The sequence below is a fragment of the Corvus kubaryi genome, unplaced genomic scaffold (assembly GCF_017639235.1).
Source record: "Corvus kubaryi isolate FWS band 111438036 unplaced genomic scaffold, C.kubaryi_AGA036_p1.0 split3-73, whole genome shotgun sequence".
NCBI lineage: Eukaryota > Metazoa > Chordata > Aves > Passeriformes > Corvidae > Corvus > Corvus kubaryi.
This window is the reverse complement of record NW_024582091.1, coordinates 11738053-11756204: the sequence shown is the minus strand read 5'-3', so window position 1 is coordinate 11756204 and position 18152 is coordinate 11738053. Positions and strand designations below refer to the sequence as shown.

The 18152-nt window shown below is 42.8% G+C and overlaps 1 protein-coding gene across 6 annotated transcripts in view; it reads left to right on the top strand.

Annotated features, from left to right (window-relative positions):
- FILIP1 (filamin A interacting protein 1) overlaps positions 1-18152 on the top strand; it is a 102764-nt gene that overhangs the window by 79514 nt on the left and 5098 nt on the right. For 4 of the 6 annotated variants that reach the window (XM_042016506.1, XM_042016505.1, XM_042016509.1 and 1 more), the window contains 2 exons: positions 5389-8194; positions 14402-14625. In XM_042016506.1, the coding sequence (XP_041872440.1) occupies positions 5389-8194; positions 14402-14608 (3013 nt within the window). In that variant the 3' untranslated portion in view covers positions 14609-14625. Of the gene's footprint in view, positions 1-5388; positions 8195-14401; positions 16081-18152 lie in introns of those variants that run through there. The other 2 variants (XM_042016508.1, XM_042016507.1) reach the window with 2 other exon arrangements.

Here is an 18152-nt window from a genome sequence, read left to right as displayed (position 1 = left end):
AACTAGCAAAATTCAACCTTTGGGTATCTCAGCCTGGCCCCAAACACGGAAGCACTGGGAAGTAGTCCTGACATGTGGAGGATTTCCCAGTGGCTGTAGAAATAATCTTCAAAATCAGCTGTTGTACATTAAACAGGAAAAAAAAAGGGAACTTCTTTATTGAGTTAAACCACCTCTTGCTGGTTTTTGTTGTCCTGGGATTCCAGACTCTCACATCACTTAATGGGCAGCAGCTTTCTAGCTACCACGAGGAAGTTGTTCAGTCTCTCTAACTCTGCATATGCAGTAGCAAACTTTGGGTTTGAAGTGGAAAGATAAGTTTGCGAAGGCATTTGCTTTCCCAGTGGCAATTCCCTTGGGATTTCTGTTTGAGTGGCACAGAAGTGCTGTTGGCCCCTCAGGAGGAAGCAGCCTTCATCAGCTGTCAGTCAGCTGATGAGTGACCAAGTCCTCATTACTTGCCTTAACACCCACTTACTGGCTATCCACGAAATGGGATAGAAGTCATCACACCTCGTAGCAAGAGACTTTTGGGAATGTAAATGGCAAAATAAGGTACTACAGGAACGGTAAGTCACATGGCTTTGTGCTAGAGCAGCAATGAGGAACTCTGTGGATCTCCAGGCTGTGTATGAACTCAATTTATAAGGTCCTCTAGAGACCTTACCTGCTTGCCTCCTTCCCATCCTCTTTCTCCTAACTGCTGTTCCTCCTGCTGCCAGTTTTGATAGCAGGAGAAATAGCTCTCCACCTCTCCAGATTGCCCTCCACATTAGTCCTTCCTTTGAATGCTTCATTAAACACTGGGAGACACCTTGGGAAGCTTGGCTTTGTTTGTTTGCAGAGCAGGGGGCTAAAACAGGCCAACACAGCTGAAATGAGGTGCTGAAATGTTGACGTGTTTGCAAACTATGGGAGCAGTTTATGGCCTTTCAGGGCATCCTCTGGCTTGCCCTGCTTTCCCAGGGTTTCCCTGCATAGATGAGTGCCCATTTCTATGCTAGAGGTGGAAAAGGCTGTATGAGTACCTGTGATGTTTTCTCATCTTGATGGAAGTACAAAGAGAAAGGGAGATGCACACACTGGTATAATTTTCAATAAATGTTTGTGGGGTTATTCACTTTTGCATGCTCTTTTTTAAACACTTGGAAGTGAATGTTTTTTTGAGGGGAGCCATGACAAAAGAAATGAAGCCACATCTCTGGAGGGATAGAGTTGTAGCCATCAGCATCCCATTGCACTTCTGTTGATCAATTCATAGCTTGGAAGAGGGAAGGGGAAGCAGAAAGATTGTGCACTGAAACACTTCAGCACCAAACCTAAAGGAAGGAGGAGAGTGACAGCCTGGTTACTGCCCATCCACTCCTGCATTCCTCCTTGCTGGCTGTTTCCAGCACACCATTCATGAAAGTTGTTAAAACTAATTCCATAGTTGCTGTTCCTCCAGTCTGATGTCTGCTTTCTCTGCAACTGAGATTGGTTGTTGAAAGTCTTCAGGCTCCTGCCTCCCCAGCACGGCTGCCAACAGAGCTCTTCTGCTGCCCTAGCGCTGCCTGGTGTGGCTGTGAACGGCTAAGGCTGATGGGGATCCAGGAGAGGCAGCTCCCTGTGCAGCAGTGACCATGTCAGGTGGCATCAGTGGCTTCTGTACTCCAGCATCCTGCACCGTGTCGGTCAGGCATCTTTCTTTATAGAACCAAATCGGAACAGCATCGTCCTGGGGTGTTTGTTTTCAACAAACAGTTAACAGTTTGCACACAGTCATCATGCCTAAGGGTTTGCTGCTTATTTGTACAGTACTGCAAGGGATAATGTGACTGTCTTGAGTACTGGACCTGTTCTTCAAATACTGTGGGTAGGACAGATAGCAAGGAGAGGGAGAGACCAGCAGGACCCCCATGGCAGCAGAAGACCATGTGTTCAGGGACTGGCTCGGGCTGCATGCCTTGACATGGAACTTGTGGTAAGCCGTGGGGAAAAGAGGTGCCAACACAGGCTGCAGCAGTGCTGTCCACAGAGGAGCAGGCAGTATGGTCCCTCTCTTGGCAGGGAAATGGATCACATCTGCATGTTTCCCTGCTGGGATCTAGATGCCAAACCCTTGAGACTCTTACTGATGAATGCGGGTTATCCAATTGTGTCCAAACATTTCTTCCCATCTCTGAAAAAACACAAACCAAGACACCACATTCAGGGACTGGGCTAGGGGTATCAGATTGTTGGATTATCAGTGTTTTGGCTGTATCTAATGTTTCATTGTTAAGGGTTTTGTTTTGTTTTGTTTTGATTTTGATGCTGAATGTGGGTGCTTTCAGCCTCTTGACAATCCAGAGTGCAGTTGCTTTGGCTAACACGTTGAAGACATTGGTGCTGGGTGTCTGAGGGGCTTTTAGTGTTGCATAGGAGCACATGTAGATCAGTGTTACTTAGCAAATGTTAGCAGCAGCAGTAAGATGAGAAGCCTGATAGCAGCAAATCTGCTGCGAGGGTCAAGAGGGGACAACCTCACCTTGCAGTCCTGCTGAAATTCCAGTTTAACCACTGAGGTATGAAAGTTGTACAAAGATGGAAGAACGGGAGCAAGCTTAAACTCAGCTTAATTTTAGTGTCTAGAAGTGACACTGAAAAAGTGTCGATTTTTTAATTGCTTTGGCAATTAACACACAGATTTGTGTGCTGCCTTCCCATCCCTCCCCCACAGAACCAGATTTTAGAAGCAGTTCCCGTAGACATGGAAAACTGAAGTATTGTCAAGTATCTTCTCTGAAAGTTGCCTTGTCATATCTAAGACATGTAGTTTCCTTGTGTTAAAGCTGAGGCAGAATGAAATGCTGCATGTTGCTTTATTTTCGCAGAGGGGCCAAGCCAGTTACTCCCCGCTGCTAGCACTCTTGCAAGGCAGTGACAGGGCTAACATGCTTTCTTCTCTTGCTCAGCCTCATCACTGGCATTTTTTTGTCTTAGTTTGACAGGTATTTGCGTTTTTTCAGTGTCTTTCTCAGCAGTATTCCCCAGTAGACTCTCAGGTAATCACGTGGAACCATGTGTGGCCCATGCATTATTTTGCACTCTGTTTAGCAGCCTGGCTGGCAAGTACTGCCTGGAGCAACTGCTGGGTGAAAATCACATGTGTAGGCCTAGGAATTACAAATCATAGACAGTTTTCTAAGCATGTCTAGGCTTTTGGGTATCAAGCTTTGTTTTTAAAAAAAAAAAGCTGTCTTCTGGGGTTTTTTAATTTATAGGGGTCACCTTAAAATTTTCCTGTGGGACAAGGGAGGCTGGAAACATTCTCCTATGTTTGTGACTTTTTAAGATGGGTAATTTGGAGGACCACCAGGTTAGGCTACAGTGTTCCATCATGGCAAACAATATTTTGTGGAAGGGTATATACTATTCCTTTAAAAATGTAGCCTGGAGGAGATGAGGAAGAGTTCTCGGCTGAAACATTTGCATGAAACAGTGTGATAGAGCAGCCAGGGAATATATTGCATGCTAATAAAGTTCCTTCTTCAGTGTGAAAAGTGCATGCTTTGTGAGTGACACTGGGTCTTTTTTTACCTTTTGACATTCTAACTTGACCCATCATGGGGCATCCACCAGCACGCCTTTTCAGTCCTTTCCAAAGAGCTGCCACAACTAAGGAGATTTTTTTTTGAGAATAATCTGTGACCCAGCAAGGTTGGCTGCAATGTTTGTTTGTTTTTCTCTCTCCTGCTGGTTCCTACTATTCTCTTACTCCCACATCCTATCTGAGCCTTGTTTTCAAATGCATTCTTCAGCCCTCTCCTTCCCTACCTACTGCATCTTGTGTTGTGCTTTCTGACTTCCTTCTCTTTTCTTACAGTTTTTCTTTCCAGTTCCTTTTGGTTCTGGTCTCCCAGGAGCAAGGAGTGAAACATTAACAGTTGCTGAGTACTGAGTTAATCCGGCTCTTGTTAGGAGTGTAGGGTTCAGGTGAGGGTGCTGAGAGACATCCTCTGTGTATGACATTGTGCCCTGGTGCCCTTAGCATCACTTCATTGCTGGGGTAGCAGAGAGGAATATATATCTGTACTCCACCTGTTATCATCTACAGTCCAGCATTTGAGATAAAAATACTGATAAAATTTGATCTTTGCTAAGATATGGATGTTCCAGTTTTTGCAAGTTAATTACCAGGCATTAATTGCTCTGCTTTACCACCTGGATGTGCATCTCACTTATAAAAAGAAAGCTGAAAAGCTTCAGACTTAGGGAAAGCAAAGCAAAGGTATTTGAAATATCTTGTGTCTTGATAGAGGATATGGGAATTGTAGGTGCTGTGACAGTGGTTTGGAAAAAATACTATTTCACACTAAATTCAGCATGCATACCTGTGTCTTTCTAAGTCAGACTGATGCTTTTACAATAAGGCTCTTAGATTGGTTGGGGATACATCCTTGTGTTATCTGTACCTCTTTGTCAATTGAGGATCACCATCCTCACAAATCTGTGCTTAGAACATGTGCAGGAACTTCCTGTGTTGATGTCAGCATATCCTGACATCAGGTATAAAATAGTTATATTACTCCATGTTGCATGGGTAAGGCTGGGTAATGTATGTCTTCATTATCTCTCTGAGGAGACACCTAATTTGTAGATGGCGAGCTTTTATACTATCCAAAAATACAGCTTTAGAGACCATGCAGAGAAGAGCATTTTCCACATGAGGTTAGCTGTAGCCAAAGGTTTGACTAGTCTGATCCTTGCGGTTCACAACATCTACTGAATGGAAATGTAGAAGAAGAAACCTTTTTACATAATAATCACTGTGCTGGAAAATTTATCTTCCTGCTAATTTCATATGCCTGTGATGCCCAGATGGTTATCAGTTGTGTGCTAATGTAATCTTGTGTCCTGCTGGTTTATTTGTAACCAGGATTGGTCTGTTTATGTGTGGCTGCATATGGCAATTAATTTAAATCTTTTATCTTATTTTACATGTTTGTCTGTATGCAAGACATAAAGAGGAATGCACCTTGTAAAACAAATTTGGTATAAGTGGATTAGTGAGTAGATAATACCTGTCCTGTTGGGATATTACATACTTTTACTATCATCCTAACAGAGAAATAAATGCAAAGAAATTAAAACCTGATGTATTTGTTATTCATACATGTATAAAATGTTACTGTGTTTCAGATTTCTTGATGATTTTATGTATTTTTCATTTAACTTTTGTAATTCAAAATACTTGGTTTGGGAATATAATTGTAGTAGGTAGTTATTTCTTGAAGACTACCTTTAATAAAAAAAAAGAAGCTAAAACAAAGGTGATTTTAAAAATAGAGAAATGCGTGCGCGCACACACACACATATGCATATATTTCTATTTTAGTCTAATGCATCTCTTTTAACTTGTTTCAGATTGAAGAAGCTTCTTGAGCAGGAGAAGATCTATCAAGCCCGGAAGGAGAAGGAGCATACAAAGAGAATCAATAAACTAAGAGAAGAACTAGTCAAGCTCAAATCATTTGCACTCATGCTGGTGGATGAAAGACAAATGCATATTGAACAACTTGGTCAACAAAGCCAGAAGATACAGGACTTAACCCAAAAATTAAAGGAAGAAGAAGAAAAGCTTAAAATTATTAGTGCAAAAACAAAAGAAGATGGACAAAAACTGTTGAAATTAGAGGCAGAACTTGAACACAAAACAGCATCATTTTGTCAAGAACATGAGGAGATGACTGCTAAACTGGCTAATCAAGAGTCACATAATAGACAGCTGAGGCTCAAGCTAGTGGGGTTGACTCGCAGAATAGAGGAGCTAGAAGAAACTAACAAAAATCTTCAAAAAGCTGAGGAGGAACTTCAAGAACTAAGAGATAAAATAGCAAAAGGGGAATGTGGGAACTCTAGCTTAATGGCAGAAGTGGAAAACCTCCGCAAGCGCGTGCTTGAAATGGAGGGGAAAGATGAAGAGATCACAAAAACCGAATCCCAGTGCAAAGAGCTGAAAAATAAACTGCAAGAGGAAGAGCACCATAGCAAAGAGTTGAAACTTGAAGTGGAAAAACTGCAGAAAAGAATGTCAGAGTTAGAGAAGCTGGAAGAGGCTTTCAGTAAAAGTAAGTCAGAATGCACTCAGCTACACTTAAACTTGGAGAAAGAAAAAAATTTGACTAAGGATTTGATAAATGAGTTGGAAGTGGTAAAGACTCGAGTGAAGGACCTTGAGACATCAGAAAGCAAGTTGGAAAAGGCTGAAATAAGCTTAAAAGATGACCTTACAAAGCTGAAGTCGTTTACTGTAATGTTGGTTGATGAGCGAAAAAATATGATGGAAAAAATAAAACAGGAGGAAAAAAAGGTTGAGGGCCTAAACAAGAATTTTAAAGTTGAACAAGGGAAAGTTATGGATGTAACAGAGAAGTTGATAGAAGAAAGTAAGAAATTTTTGAAACTGAAATCTGAAATGGAGGAAAAAGTCTCTAGTTTGACAAAGGAAAGGGATGAGTTAATTGGCAAACTGCGAAGTGAAGAAGAAAAATCCTCTGAATTAAGGTGTAGAGTTGACCTGTTAAAGAAAAGAATTGATGGTATGGAGGAAGTAGAAAGAGAAATTACAAGAGGTCGAACCAGGAAAGGAGCAGAGCATGGTTCTCATGAGGACAACAAGATTAAGGAACTTACCATTGAAATTGAAAGATTGAAAAAACGTCTCAAGCAACTGGAAGTGGTTGAAGGAGATTTGATGAAGACTGAAGATGAGTATGATCAGCTAGAGCAGAAATTTAAGACTGAGCAGGATAAAGCTAATTTTCTTTCTCAACAGTTGGAGGAGATGAAACTCCAGATTGCCAAAACCAAAGCAATAGAAAAAGGTGAGGTGGTGAGCCAGGAGGCAGAGCTGAGGCACAGGTTTCGTCTGGAAGAGGCCAAAAGCAGAGATTTGAAAGCGGAAGTTCAAGCACTTAAGGAAAAAATCCATGAGCTCATGAACAAAGAAGACCAGCTTTCTCAGCTCCAAGTTGATTATTCAGTTCTACAGCAAAGGTTTATGGAAGAGGAAGACAAAAACAAGAGCATGGGGCAGGAAGTTTTGAACCTGACAAGAGAGCTGGAGCTTTCTAAGCGTTACAGCCGTGCTCTGAGGCCCAGCATGAATGGGAGAAGAATGGTTGATGTTCCTGTGACGTCCACTGGTGTGCAGACAGATGCTCTAAGCAATGAAGCAGCAGAAGAAGAAACTCCAGCAGTGTTTATAAGGAAATCCTTCCAGGAGGAGAATCATATCATGAGCAATCTGCGACAGGTAGGTCTGAAAAAACCCATGGAGCGTTCTTCAGTGCTTGAGAGATACCCTCCAGCAGCAAATGAGCTTGCTATGAGGAAATCTTGGATACCATGGATGAAGAAGAGGGAAGCTGGGGCTCAGACAACTCCTGATAAAGGAGCCCGAACCCACAGTAGTCCAGCACATCCTGGGGAGGTTGTCCTTTCACCAAAGCAGGGTCAACCTCTTCATATTCGGGTGACACCAGACCATGAGAACAGTACAGCAACTTTGGAGATAACCAGCCCGTCTGCAGAGGAATTTTTTTCAAGTACCACTGTCATTCCTACTTTGGGAAATCAGAAGCCACGAATAACCATCATTCCCTCTCCAAATGTTATGCCACAAAAAGGAAAAGGCAGTGACAGTCCCATGGGCCCAGATCGTTCCATGTCTCCAGTCACTATAACAACATTCTCCAGGGAGAAGTCCCCAGAGGGAGGGAGAGCACCCTTCGCCGACAGACCTGCATCACCAATTCAGATCATGACAGTATCGACATCTGCAGCACCGGCAGAAATCTCCGTCTCTCCGCAGTCACAAGATATGACCATGGGAAGGGCTGTCTTCAAAGTCACACCAGAAAAGCAAACCGTCCCGACTCCAATCCGCAAGTACAATGCCAATGCCAACATTATTACAACAGAAGACAACAAAATCCACATCCACTTGGGTTCCCAGTTTAAACGTTCTCCCAGTGCCTCACCCGACGGTGCGAGCCCTGTGATAACAGTCCGACCGGTGAACATCGCGGCAGAGAAGGAGGTTGTAACTGGTACCGTCCTTCGATCGCCTCGGAACAACCTGTCCCCACGACCTGCAGCCAGCAAGGTGACGAGTACTATCACCATCACGCCTGTTACAACATCTTCCACACGAGGAACACAATCAGTGGTAAGCAGTGTAGTCTCATGGTGTGGCCTTCGTGGCCAGGAGAAGGACAAACTGTAGCTTGGGTTTGAGACACCAGCAGGGAAAATGGTGGGGGGAGGGAGTGAGCAGAAACTCTTGTCTTCCCTACATTTCTTCTGGCCTCAAGCTTAATTATAAAATTGGAATTTCCCCAATTCATGTATTTTTGTACCAGTGTTAGATGCTGGTATACTTTTGGTGTTATCTCCCAAAGCAATTAACTTCCAGAGGAAGTCCCTTCAAACTTATTTTCATAATGGCAACCCAGTAAAATTGCAAGTGAGAGACAGAGGGACAAAGAATGATGGGGACGACAGAGCAGGAAACAGTATTTTTATTTTTGATGAGTGCAATTTCTGACTTTTGAAAATACTTCTCATGGTTTTTTGGCCCAGCTACCGGGTCTTTAGACTCTAATTATGCAGGCTAGTGTTTCTTTGATATCCTGTGATCCCCATATAATTCAGTTAATATCTGCTATATGACTGAACTCCAAAGGAATAAATAAGCAGACATTGTCATTGCTTACAGCTCCAAGCCTCTTTAGCCAGTGAATAGTAGAGCTCTTTCTGTTCCTCTGAACTTCTGTAAGTGCTGTATTACTATAGTGCTTCCTGTAGCATATTTTTTTTGCTTTCTCTTTGGGCTTCTACAGTGGTAACCCGGCTTCTTTTTCATACTGAAAGACTTTTCAACTCTGTCTTTAACGACAGTGGCCAGTATTTATTGATAGTCCTCCCCTAGTTTATTATTGGACATAGATTTTTATTGCTTTAGTTGGAAATAACCTGGGAAAGAAGAATTTAACCAAAACAGAAAACCAGCAGTACTGTGTTAGTCCAAAAACTTACTTAGCTAGACAGAGTCTGCAACAGATGCTCAGGGGAAGATTATTTTGAGTGGGTAAACACACAGTAATGTTTCCCTCGGCGTCTGTTCCCAGTTTCTGGCAATAGGTGGGTATTTCTCTGTGAACCAGAGCCTGTAGCCACATCTTTTGTCTTTAATAGACCATGGCAGAGTTTTCTCCTATTTATTCTTTTAATTGCTTTTTGAACTCACTTGCACTGTTGTTTCCACAACATCAGGGGGCAGTGAATTCAGCTGTGGGCTTTGGGAAAAGCTCTTTTGTTTGATACCTTTTATGCAATACCTTCATTGGTTACAGCCTTTTTCTTGTATCTTGACAAATACTGAATAGTCATCCCCTGCTCATTTGTCCATGCTGCTCCAGAGTCAGCAGACCCGTACAACACGCCTCGTCAGCCGTCTCTTTCCAAGCTGAAATGTCGAAGTGTATTTAAGATACACTTTCACACTTTTGGAGAGAAGCTGCCATTCCCATTTAAGGCTTCGGAATTAAGAAAACCTGCATTCATCACACAGATCTGTTCGGGATTGCACATGCGCTCGCTCTCTCTCCACCTATATAATGTACTGTAGACACTTTATTATACAGTGTTTCCTTACATATTAGAGGCAACTGTTCATTTTTTTAAGTCTTGAATTAATTAATTAATTTACAAACTGCTTTGTCTCTCAGAAGCTTGGAAAACTGGGGTTTTTTAACTTTTCTTTTTAACTACATGTCTGTCTCTACTGTGATGATGCACTGAACCGTGGCAGACAAAACTTTTTTGGTTTGTTTTTTTCTGGCTAAAAACTGGCTTCTTTCTTCACTTTATTCTCCCTGATTTGGAATGTAAGGAAAATAGTTCAACCGTAAGATTTACTTTATCTTATGCTTCCCTTTGTTTTTTAATGTCCCTAGTCAGCTGAGCAGGCAACTTCGAACAAGCTCAAATGTGCCTTTTCCTCCCCAGCCTCTTGGAAAAAAAAAAAAAGTGTATTCACCATCTGTTTTGCAAAAGTCAACTTTACAAACACACTTCACTGCCTCTAGTCAGAAAAACCAATCTGTGATCATTTACTCAGTAACCCTAGATGAAACCAACAGATACAGTTTTGAGGGTTTAAATTAATAAAATCTAACAAGACTAACTGATACACAGCTGCTTTCTTAGCTCACTGGTTTTAATTTTTGTCTTAACTCTCCTCACACAAGATGCTTTGTACAATGTATTAATGCCTTTTCCATGGCAGCCTATGGATTTAGATAGTTCCCATAGAAACAGAAAAAAAGTGTGTTTAGTGCTCCTTAGCTTGGTTACAGTCAAACTCACTCCCAGGAAAATACTTGGGCTATCCTAGCAGACCTAGGATATGATTTTTTTATTACAGATGGACCACAGAGACCAGAGGATATGGAGACCAAAATGAGCCTGGTTATTAGTCTTGCCTTAGCACATTGGCCCAAATTTCTGTTCCCAGGACAGTTCATAGAGTTTGCAGAAAAAATCCCACAGAATAAACCCAAGTATTCTTTGTGAAAAAACCCAAACCAGTGGTGACTCTATCCTGTTTTTTGATTTAGGCCTTACATTTGGTTGTAGGATTGCTGGTGAATGTGGATCTTCTTTGGCTACCAGGTTGGGTGTCAGTCCTATACTCACTTAATCCCTGTGCTCCCCACCTCCTACAAGTCTGGCATTGAGTGCCAACTGCTTATGCTGCCAGAGTACACAGTGACTCCAGTGCCATGCAAATCTGCAGGGAGCAGAGGGAATCCCGGCTGCAGCAGAGCCAGCACGGTGGCACAGCACCAACCATGCAGAGCGTGCTGTGACCGAGGCAGGAGGGCCCGGCTGAGAAGCTGTTGGGTGCCAGAGCTAATGGGACAAGTGCTTGTGCAGCTGTAAGGCCACTTGCAAGTGGGCAGCACTTAGTTTGAGATCGGCATCTAAATGTAGCTCTTTGTAGGTGTCCCATGTATGCTCTAAGCTGCAGCTAGAGCTCCTGGAGGTGCAGGGGGCAGCTCACTTGCCCGTGCAGAGGTGTGTGGTGCTGGTTGTGTGCCAGTGGCAGCTGAGACGTGTGTGAGGCTGAGAGGGATCACAGACCTGTACCTTTCTGCTGTGGCAGCAGATGGGACACCTCAGATGGCACGAGATGCTTCAGTGTGGGGCAACTGAGTCAGTGTGTAGTCATCAGTCCCCATGTCAGCACTGAGGCCTGTGTGCTGGCTCTGCGGTGATGGCGGGGTGATCCAGCTGAGACATGGCTAGCTTTTGTGTGAGCTGAATTACCCACTGGCTCACTGACTATATTGACTAGATCTCAAGTCCCACCCTTTCAGGATTCAGTTACCTAAACATACTTTATTTTAGTGTCATTTTCAGTGCTGTCAAGTATTCTACCTACCTGCCAGCTGCTTTACCAGAAGTTTTAGGTCTCCTTGGGTCATCTGTCTTGTCTACCAGCCCTGAGCACACTGCTTGAGTAGCCCAGGGCGTCTCAAATTGCACAATGTGTCTGTTGGTCACTGAACTGGACCATTTCTGTCCAGGGCAAGCTGAGGCCTGATCTGATTGAGAACAAATGCTGAAAAGGCACCTTTGTAATTAAAATATTCCAGAAGCCAGTGTGTGCATTAAAGCATTCTCTTTGTGTGTCAATAAAATGCACCACGCAGGATCTGTTATAAACTATCAAACATGCTACACGTTCTGTATGTTCAGTTTGCTTTTTTTCCTTTAATGGGATTGTCCAACCTCACTGCAGCTTCACAGGTTAATACACCTGTGTCTGCAGTGAGAGCTGATTATGACTGCACCATAGCAGCTGCATGTGTTCATCTCACTCTCAGTAATGCCTTGCATAACCTCACTTGGGTCCCTGTGCTGTTGGAGCACCACATCTTGCCCTGCCAGCTCAGATCCAGCTTGTGTCACCCAGTGTCCCATGAGGCTGCATCTCGGGCACTCCATGCCAGCTGCGTAAGGGTTGGTTTCTGGTTGGAGCCACATTCCTGGATCAACCAGAAGACCGCAGCCTACAGACAAACAGGGCTGGAAGGAGAATGGCTTTGAGTTCTTGGAAGAAATGACGGGGAGACAGGCAGTCATGTGGGTTCTCTGCCACAGATGCTACAGACGAGGACTGGATGTGTTCTCTGCTTGCTGCCCCTTCCCGCGCCCAAGGGGACAGCTGGCTGGGGAGGCACCTTTGTGCCATCTCACTTGGCAAACACAAAATGCTTTTGCAGCTGCCTGGGAAGCAGGCATTAGCTCCATGCGATCAATACGATCAACATGTTAGTGTGCTGGAATGAAGGCAACTAAGACATTTAAAGCAAGTTAGAGCTCTTTTCAAAGTGCTTTTGAGTGATTTCGGCTTGAAATGAGTAACTTGAAAGCACCCAAATCCTTAGTTAATAATTTACATGTGAATAAAGCTGAAGAAATGCCTGAGATTCCAGCTACTCCATTTGATTGCCTCATGTTTACACACTGTGGAACTCTTTCAGGGAGTACAAGATGTTTGTCATTTGGGTTCCCGGGGATGTTGACATATTTTCCAAGGCTGATGGAATGCATTTGCATGTTTTGCCCTACAGAATTGTATGGGCCTAACTTGTTTTGACATCTACCTGTGAGTTCCATATTAGCCTTTAGACTGCTATTGTAAATGTTGCTTTTAGTTATTGAAAATGGCTTCCTTCCTGTCAGGCAGACAGCATTCAAGTTTTCCAATTGTGATTTTTTTTGAGTGTACACATGGGGTTTTGAACTGTTCTTAGAAGATTAAGGAATGGTTTTCCTTTGCATGCTCAGGATGCAGACAGAAAGCTCTGATGCCACTGGCTGAAAAACATTTGAGAGAGAAAAATGCTCCTTTGTAGAGCATTTTTAAGTAAATGTACAAATGCATGTTGCAGCTGACACGATCCCCCAATCCAGTCTATTTCAGCAGTTTAGTTTTATTTTGCTTATATGTCATAAGTTGCAGAGTTTAGTCATTTAGCAGGTGGGTCTAGCTAGGATTGCAGGATCTTAGGAGAATTGTCCTCTTTTGTGAGATCACAGTCTTTATCCATAACCTGAACAGAAATGTCAGTCACATATGAAATTCAGCCAAGACACTGAAGTTGTCACCATTATAATTTGTGTCTGTATTGCACACGCAGGAGATAAAGCCCACTTTTCTTTCAGAATTGTCAGGTTTATAAGTATTTTCTTTAAGTCATAATTCACATGGGGTAGCTCCCATTTTGACCTTGAAGAGTACACACATCATTATCTGGCCAAGAGAGACAGAAAATAGCAGTTGGCCCTTTTTATCCTATCCAAGTATTCCTTGTGCATTTATGCATTTACGGTGAGATTCAGTTGCTTAAGCACATGTGCTGATTGCAGTTTCAAAGCTATGGGATAGCTTTGGCCTGGCCTCCAGCTGGGGCTGGCTCCAGAAGGGCACAGGACCTGTGTTGGGTCTGCCAGCCCCAAGCCAACCACTTAGGCTGTTGGTTTTTTTTCTTAATTCTGAAGTCCTCCAGCTTGAGGATAAAGGTGCTTGCTAGGCTGTTGTCCAGGGCAGAAGACTGGCAGAGATAGTAAAATGAAAATGTCCACACTGCCTTGAGGTATCCCTGGAAATCTGGGTTAGCAACTTCACTCTCACCAGAGTTTCTCAAGTTGTGATTAGGGCTTGGAGGAGGAAAGCCCTTTCCCACATCCCTCCTGCCACAGCCACAAAGGCAATCCAAATCTTTTCTCTGTCTCTTTCTCTCCCAGCCCCCTGCTCTTCCCAGTGCAGAAATAAGTGGCCCCAGCCATGACCTCAGCATACTTCAAGAAGTAAAATTCAATTTTATTTATAATGCTGAGTGATCATGCCCCAGCTCCTAAAATTTGGCAGTTACCTTGGATTTAGCATTATCCTCATGTGACTATGCTGTTCTGAGGGCCCATGCTAGTGTCTGTACAAGATGCTAATAATGTACCTGTCTTGACAGCCAAGCCAATGTTGTGGTAGCCTCTAAGGCCATCCTGCACTATGTCGTGCTGTAGAATGGGAGATTTGCACAAATTCTCATCCTTATGACATCTTGATTCAAAACACTGGACCTCAGCTCTGGGAAACTCGTTTGATCCCAGCTCTACCTCTGGTCCTACTCTAGCAGTATGTCCCATGGCCAGATTCCAAATGTATTACTTTGCTAATAGGTATGATTTGGGACAGTGTTGTTTGAGAGGTAAGTAAAGAACCAAAGAAAAGTATAAGATGAGCATGTATGAGAAGAAGAAGTCCTTAATTCATGTCATTTTTCTCTGTCTCTTTGTTTTGCAGACAGGACAGGATGGGTCATCCCCTCGACCTACACCCACCCGCATTCCTGTGTCAAAAGGTATGAAAGCAGGAAAGCCAGTAGTGGCAGCCCCAGGAGCAGGAAATGTGACAAAATTCGAGCCTCGTGCCGAGACTCAGTCTATGAAAATAGAACTGAAGAAATCTTCAGCCAGCAGCTCTGCCTCCCTGGGCGGGGGTCAGGGCTGATGGCAGTGGCTCAGGGGGTACGTTCTGCAGGTTTTGCTGCTGCCATGGAAGTCAGCTCCCCTGTCTGTGTAGTTGTTCACATTTGCCTGTACTAACAAAGTCCTGCAGCTGTCACTTAACAACAAACTAATAAGTATGTGCACTGACTACTTAAATAACAAAATCCTTTTGTTTTCTTACTCAACTTTAAAAAAAAAAAAAAAGCTGTCAAAAAGGCAATTTTATGCCAGGAAGATTTGCAGTCTAGGATGTGAGAAGGGGGTAACTGCACTAGGTTATTAATCTAGTTCAGGAATTCTTAATGATAGACTTGGTCACTTTTTTAGTAAATCAAAGGCAGTTTGGTCACTTTTACTAGATTGTCTTCCACCTTAATGGATCACTTTCAACATTTGCTGCTGCATGGGCTTACTTTCCTTCCTGCCTTGATCACATTATTGAAATGCCACATGGCCTAGGGAAGCAATGCCAGAAGACAGCACGCTTGAGGTCCTGTTTTAATGAAAGCCCGTACCTCAGGTGTGGGAGGGGAAGAGAAGAAGGATGGGCACCGTGTGACCAGCCTTCTCTCTCCAGGAGCCTCCCATCAAAACCACCATTTCTCAGTGGTGAGCTGCTTTCTCAAGATAGTTAGTAAATTCAGGGGCATAGGGATGTTGCACAATGTTTGGCAGCAGCAGTGCTAAGCAGCAACTTAATTCTTCCAGAGAGAGTTAGCACTTGTAGACAGCACTTAGAACCAGGTCCCTGACTTACACACACTGGGATACTGCCAGCTCAGGGCTCAGATGAAGGCTCATGAGCCAGAAGGTGTTTAGTCTTCAGCAAAAGCTTGAGAAACACTATCTGGCAAAAATCAATACAATCCATTTGTGCCTGCTCCAAAGACCACTTAAGGCTGTGAAGCAACTCATTCCATTGACCTGACTAGGTTTGCAGTTTTCCTGGTCAGGTCTTACATTTAAACCTTACTTGCCAAGCATCCTTATGTCTTAGAGGGTAAGGCAGCACAGACTGCTGGTAGCAGGAATTGCTATCTAAAGGCACAGCTCAGGTACAGGCAGTAGAGAGAGGGTTTGGTAAGGAAGTTACTCTCAGTTTTCAGTTGTGTAAATGTTTTGTCATAAATGCAGACTGCCTTACAATACCATGGTGATTTATCATTTTTCCTTCCCTCTTTGTGATTTCCTCATTTGTATGTTTGCATTTTTTAAGCATGTTTTAAGGAATTGTTCCAGCATGGACATAGTGTGGATGCTGACGGTTGTTATGATTGTTTATTTAATAACAGTAAAGTTATTAAAGCACATTTCCATTAAGCGATCAATTTTCACAGAAGAAAATCCCAACCAAAAGAATGAAGCCGAGCAGACCAATAAATGATGGGTTTAAAGCTGTATAATGCTTCAATCACCTCAGCAAGCTGTGAAGGGCCCAGTGGTTAAAACAGAGCGCAAGGTGGGAAGACCACCAATAAATTATAAATAAAATTCACAGAAAGGAAAATGCACCAGTGGTTGAAATATGAAATTTGGCCTGGGAGAAGATATTTGATGGAAGAATCTGTCACAGAAGGTCAACAAAATTATATTCAAGCAATGTTTAGTTTTCAGTCTGCTTTGCATTGCTCTTCAATTTCAGATCCAGATACAACAGTTATCCCATTGTAAAGCTGGGATTTTATTATTCACATGAAGGGCATTTTTTCTTTGCCACATCAAAAAAGAAGTACATTGTGTTTTTCTACAAGTGTAGCGCCTAAAATGCCTGTTAAGTTTATGGTTCTGGTTCCTATGGCATCCAAAAATTAGATTAGTATTAGTAGCATTTTTCCTAACTCCTATTCCCAGTACTTCAGATAAAACTTGGAAACTGAAATTAGCAAGCAATGTGAGTTACTATGTCAGAAATACACCAGATCCTCTCAAGTAATTCTTATCACTTAAAAGCCTCAGTATGTCAATAAATTGTTCTTGTTGTAACACAGACTATAACAGATATTTAAAGGGGAAAAAAAGGGTTTTTTTCTGGATATTCACTCTAAATACTCTTACTGAAGGAAGTTGTAAGGTCAAAACAGTAATTTTAAAAATACTGCGAACATGATCCCCAAGCTAATGTGGCTTGGTACAGCTGCCTTAAGCCTTCCTTGTGTCAAAGAAACTTAGTTCCTTAGTTAACTCTTGCCATACTCAATGTTCTATGTGTGTCTGTGGTTGAAAATTTTGTTTTTGTTTTTGTTTGAGGTCTAAGAAACCAATTCACCTGAAGAAACAAGTCAGCCTCCCACTACCTGAAATCTAGGGCACAGAAATTGGCACAACTGTAGAGTCAGTAGGATTTGATGAGACAGACTTTAGAAATTCCAGATAGGTCAGAATTAGGATCCTGTTATTTTTCCCCAGGGGCTGTACAACAAAAAAACGGACTTTTGCTCTGCAGCAGAAGTCTGAAGAGTTGGAATCAGGCAGCTGGTTAAACTGTTAGCTAAAAATAGGTATTTAGTTATGACTTTTGACATCTGTTTTAATTGACTTAATATTCTGGTTTCCTAAAGGTAGAAGAAGGATAAGATGAAGAAAAAAGAAAGTGTATAGTCCAGAAGTCTTAGAAGTTCAAGCATAACTATTTGTATTACATTGAAATTTTCTCTGAATCTGAAGACAGTTATGTTTAGTGACTACAGTAAGATTCTCTATTCAGTAGGTCAGCTCCAGAAGGCAATGTAAAAAACCAAATCTAAAGACAGTGCCTAAGCCCAAGAGGCATCCTGAAGATCTTGATGTTCTTCCACAGCCCTTTTCTAGTCAGTGTTTCTGTTATGACTCAACTCTAGCACTGCAGCCTCTGAACCTCACTGAGATCCATAATGCAGGTATTCTTGTATTTCCTCTGAGGCTTTTAAGTCAAGCCACAAGTTCCTGGTCACTTAAAGTCAGGATGTAACTCCACACTGGACTGAAAAGCCGTAGTCCTGTCTTTGTCACCTCCAGCCAAGAAAGTACTCACTGACTATGTGGTTGTTCTTTGAGCTGCCACTAGTGTTTGAACTTAACTGGGGAACTGATCTGAATTAAAAGGAATCTGGCAAAAAGCATAAAGACTGGCTTTAAGGTAACTTAGTGCCAGGCTCATGGGCCAGAAAAAGAAAGAAGGAAGGTGCAGGAAACCAGCTGGTGTTTTAAAGTGACTGTAGGATCATGAGTGCCTCCTAGTAGATCAAATACCATACAAACGCAGGGGTAGTGCTGCTTATTTTCAAAAGCTTTTGATTGAAACCTTTTTTCAAAGGTAGGAGACAGGTCCCCCTTCTCAACAGTATCTGAGGAGAGTCAAACCCACATCAGCTGCAGGCAGGTTCACTTGTGGCACTGACAGCTGAGGGGGAAAAAGGGCATTCTCATTCCCTTCTGGAAAGGCTGTGCTGTTCTGCACAGAATGCTTCAGTATTCACTGAGCAGAAACAAGAGAGTGGTTGAGGGGTCAGGATATTGAACTAGGAGGGGGGGGGGGGGGGGGGGGGGGGGGGGGGGGGGGGGGGGGG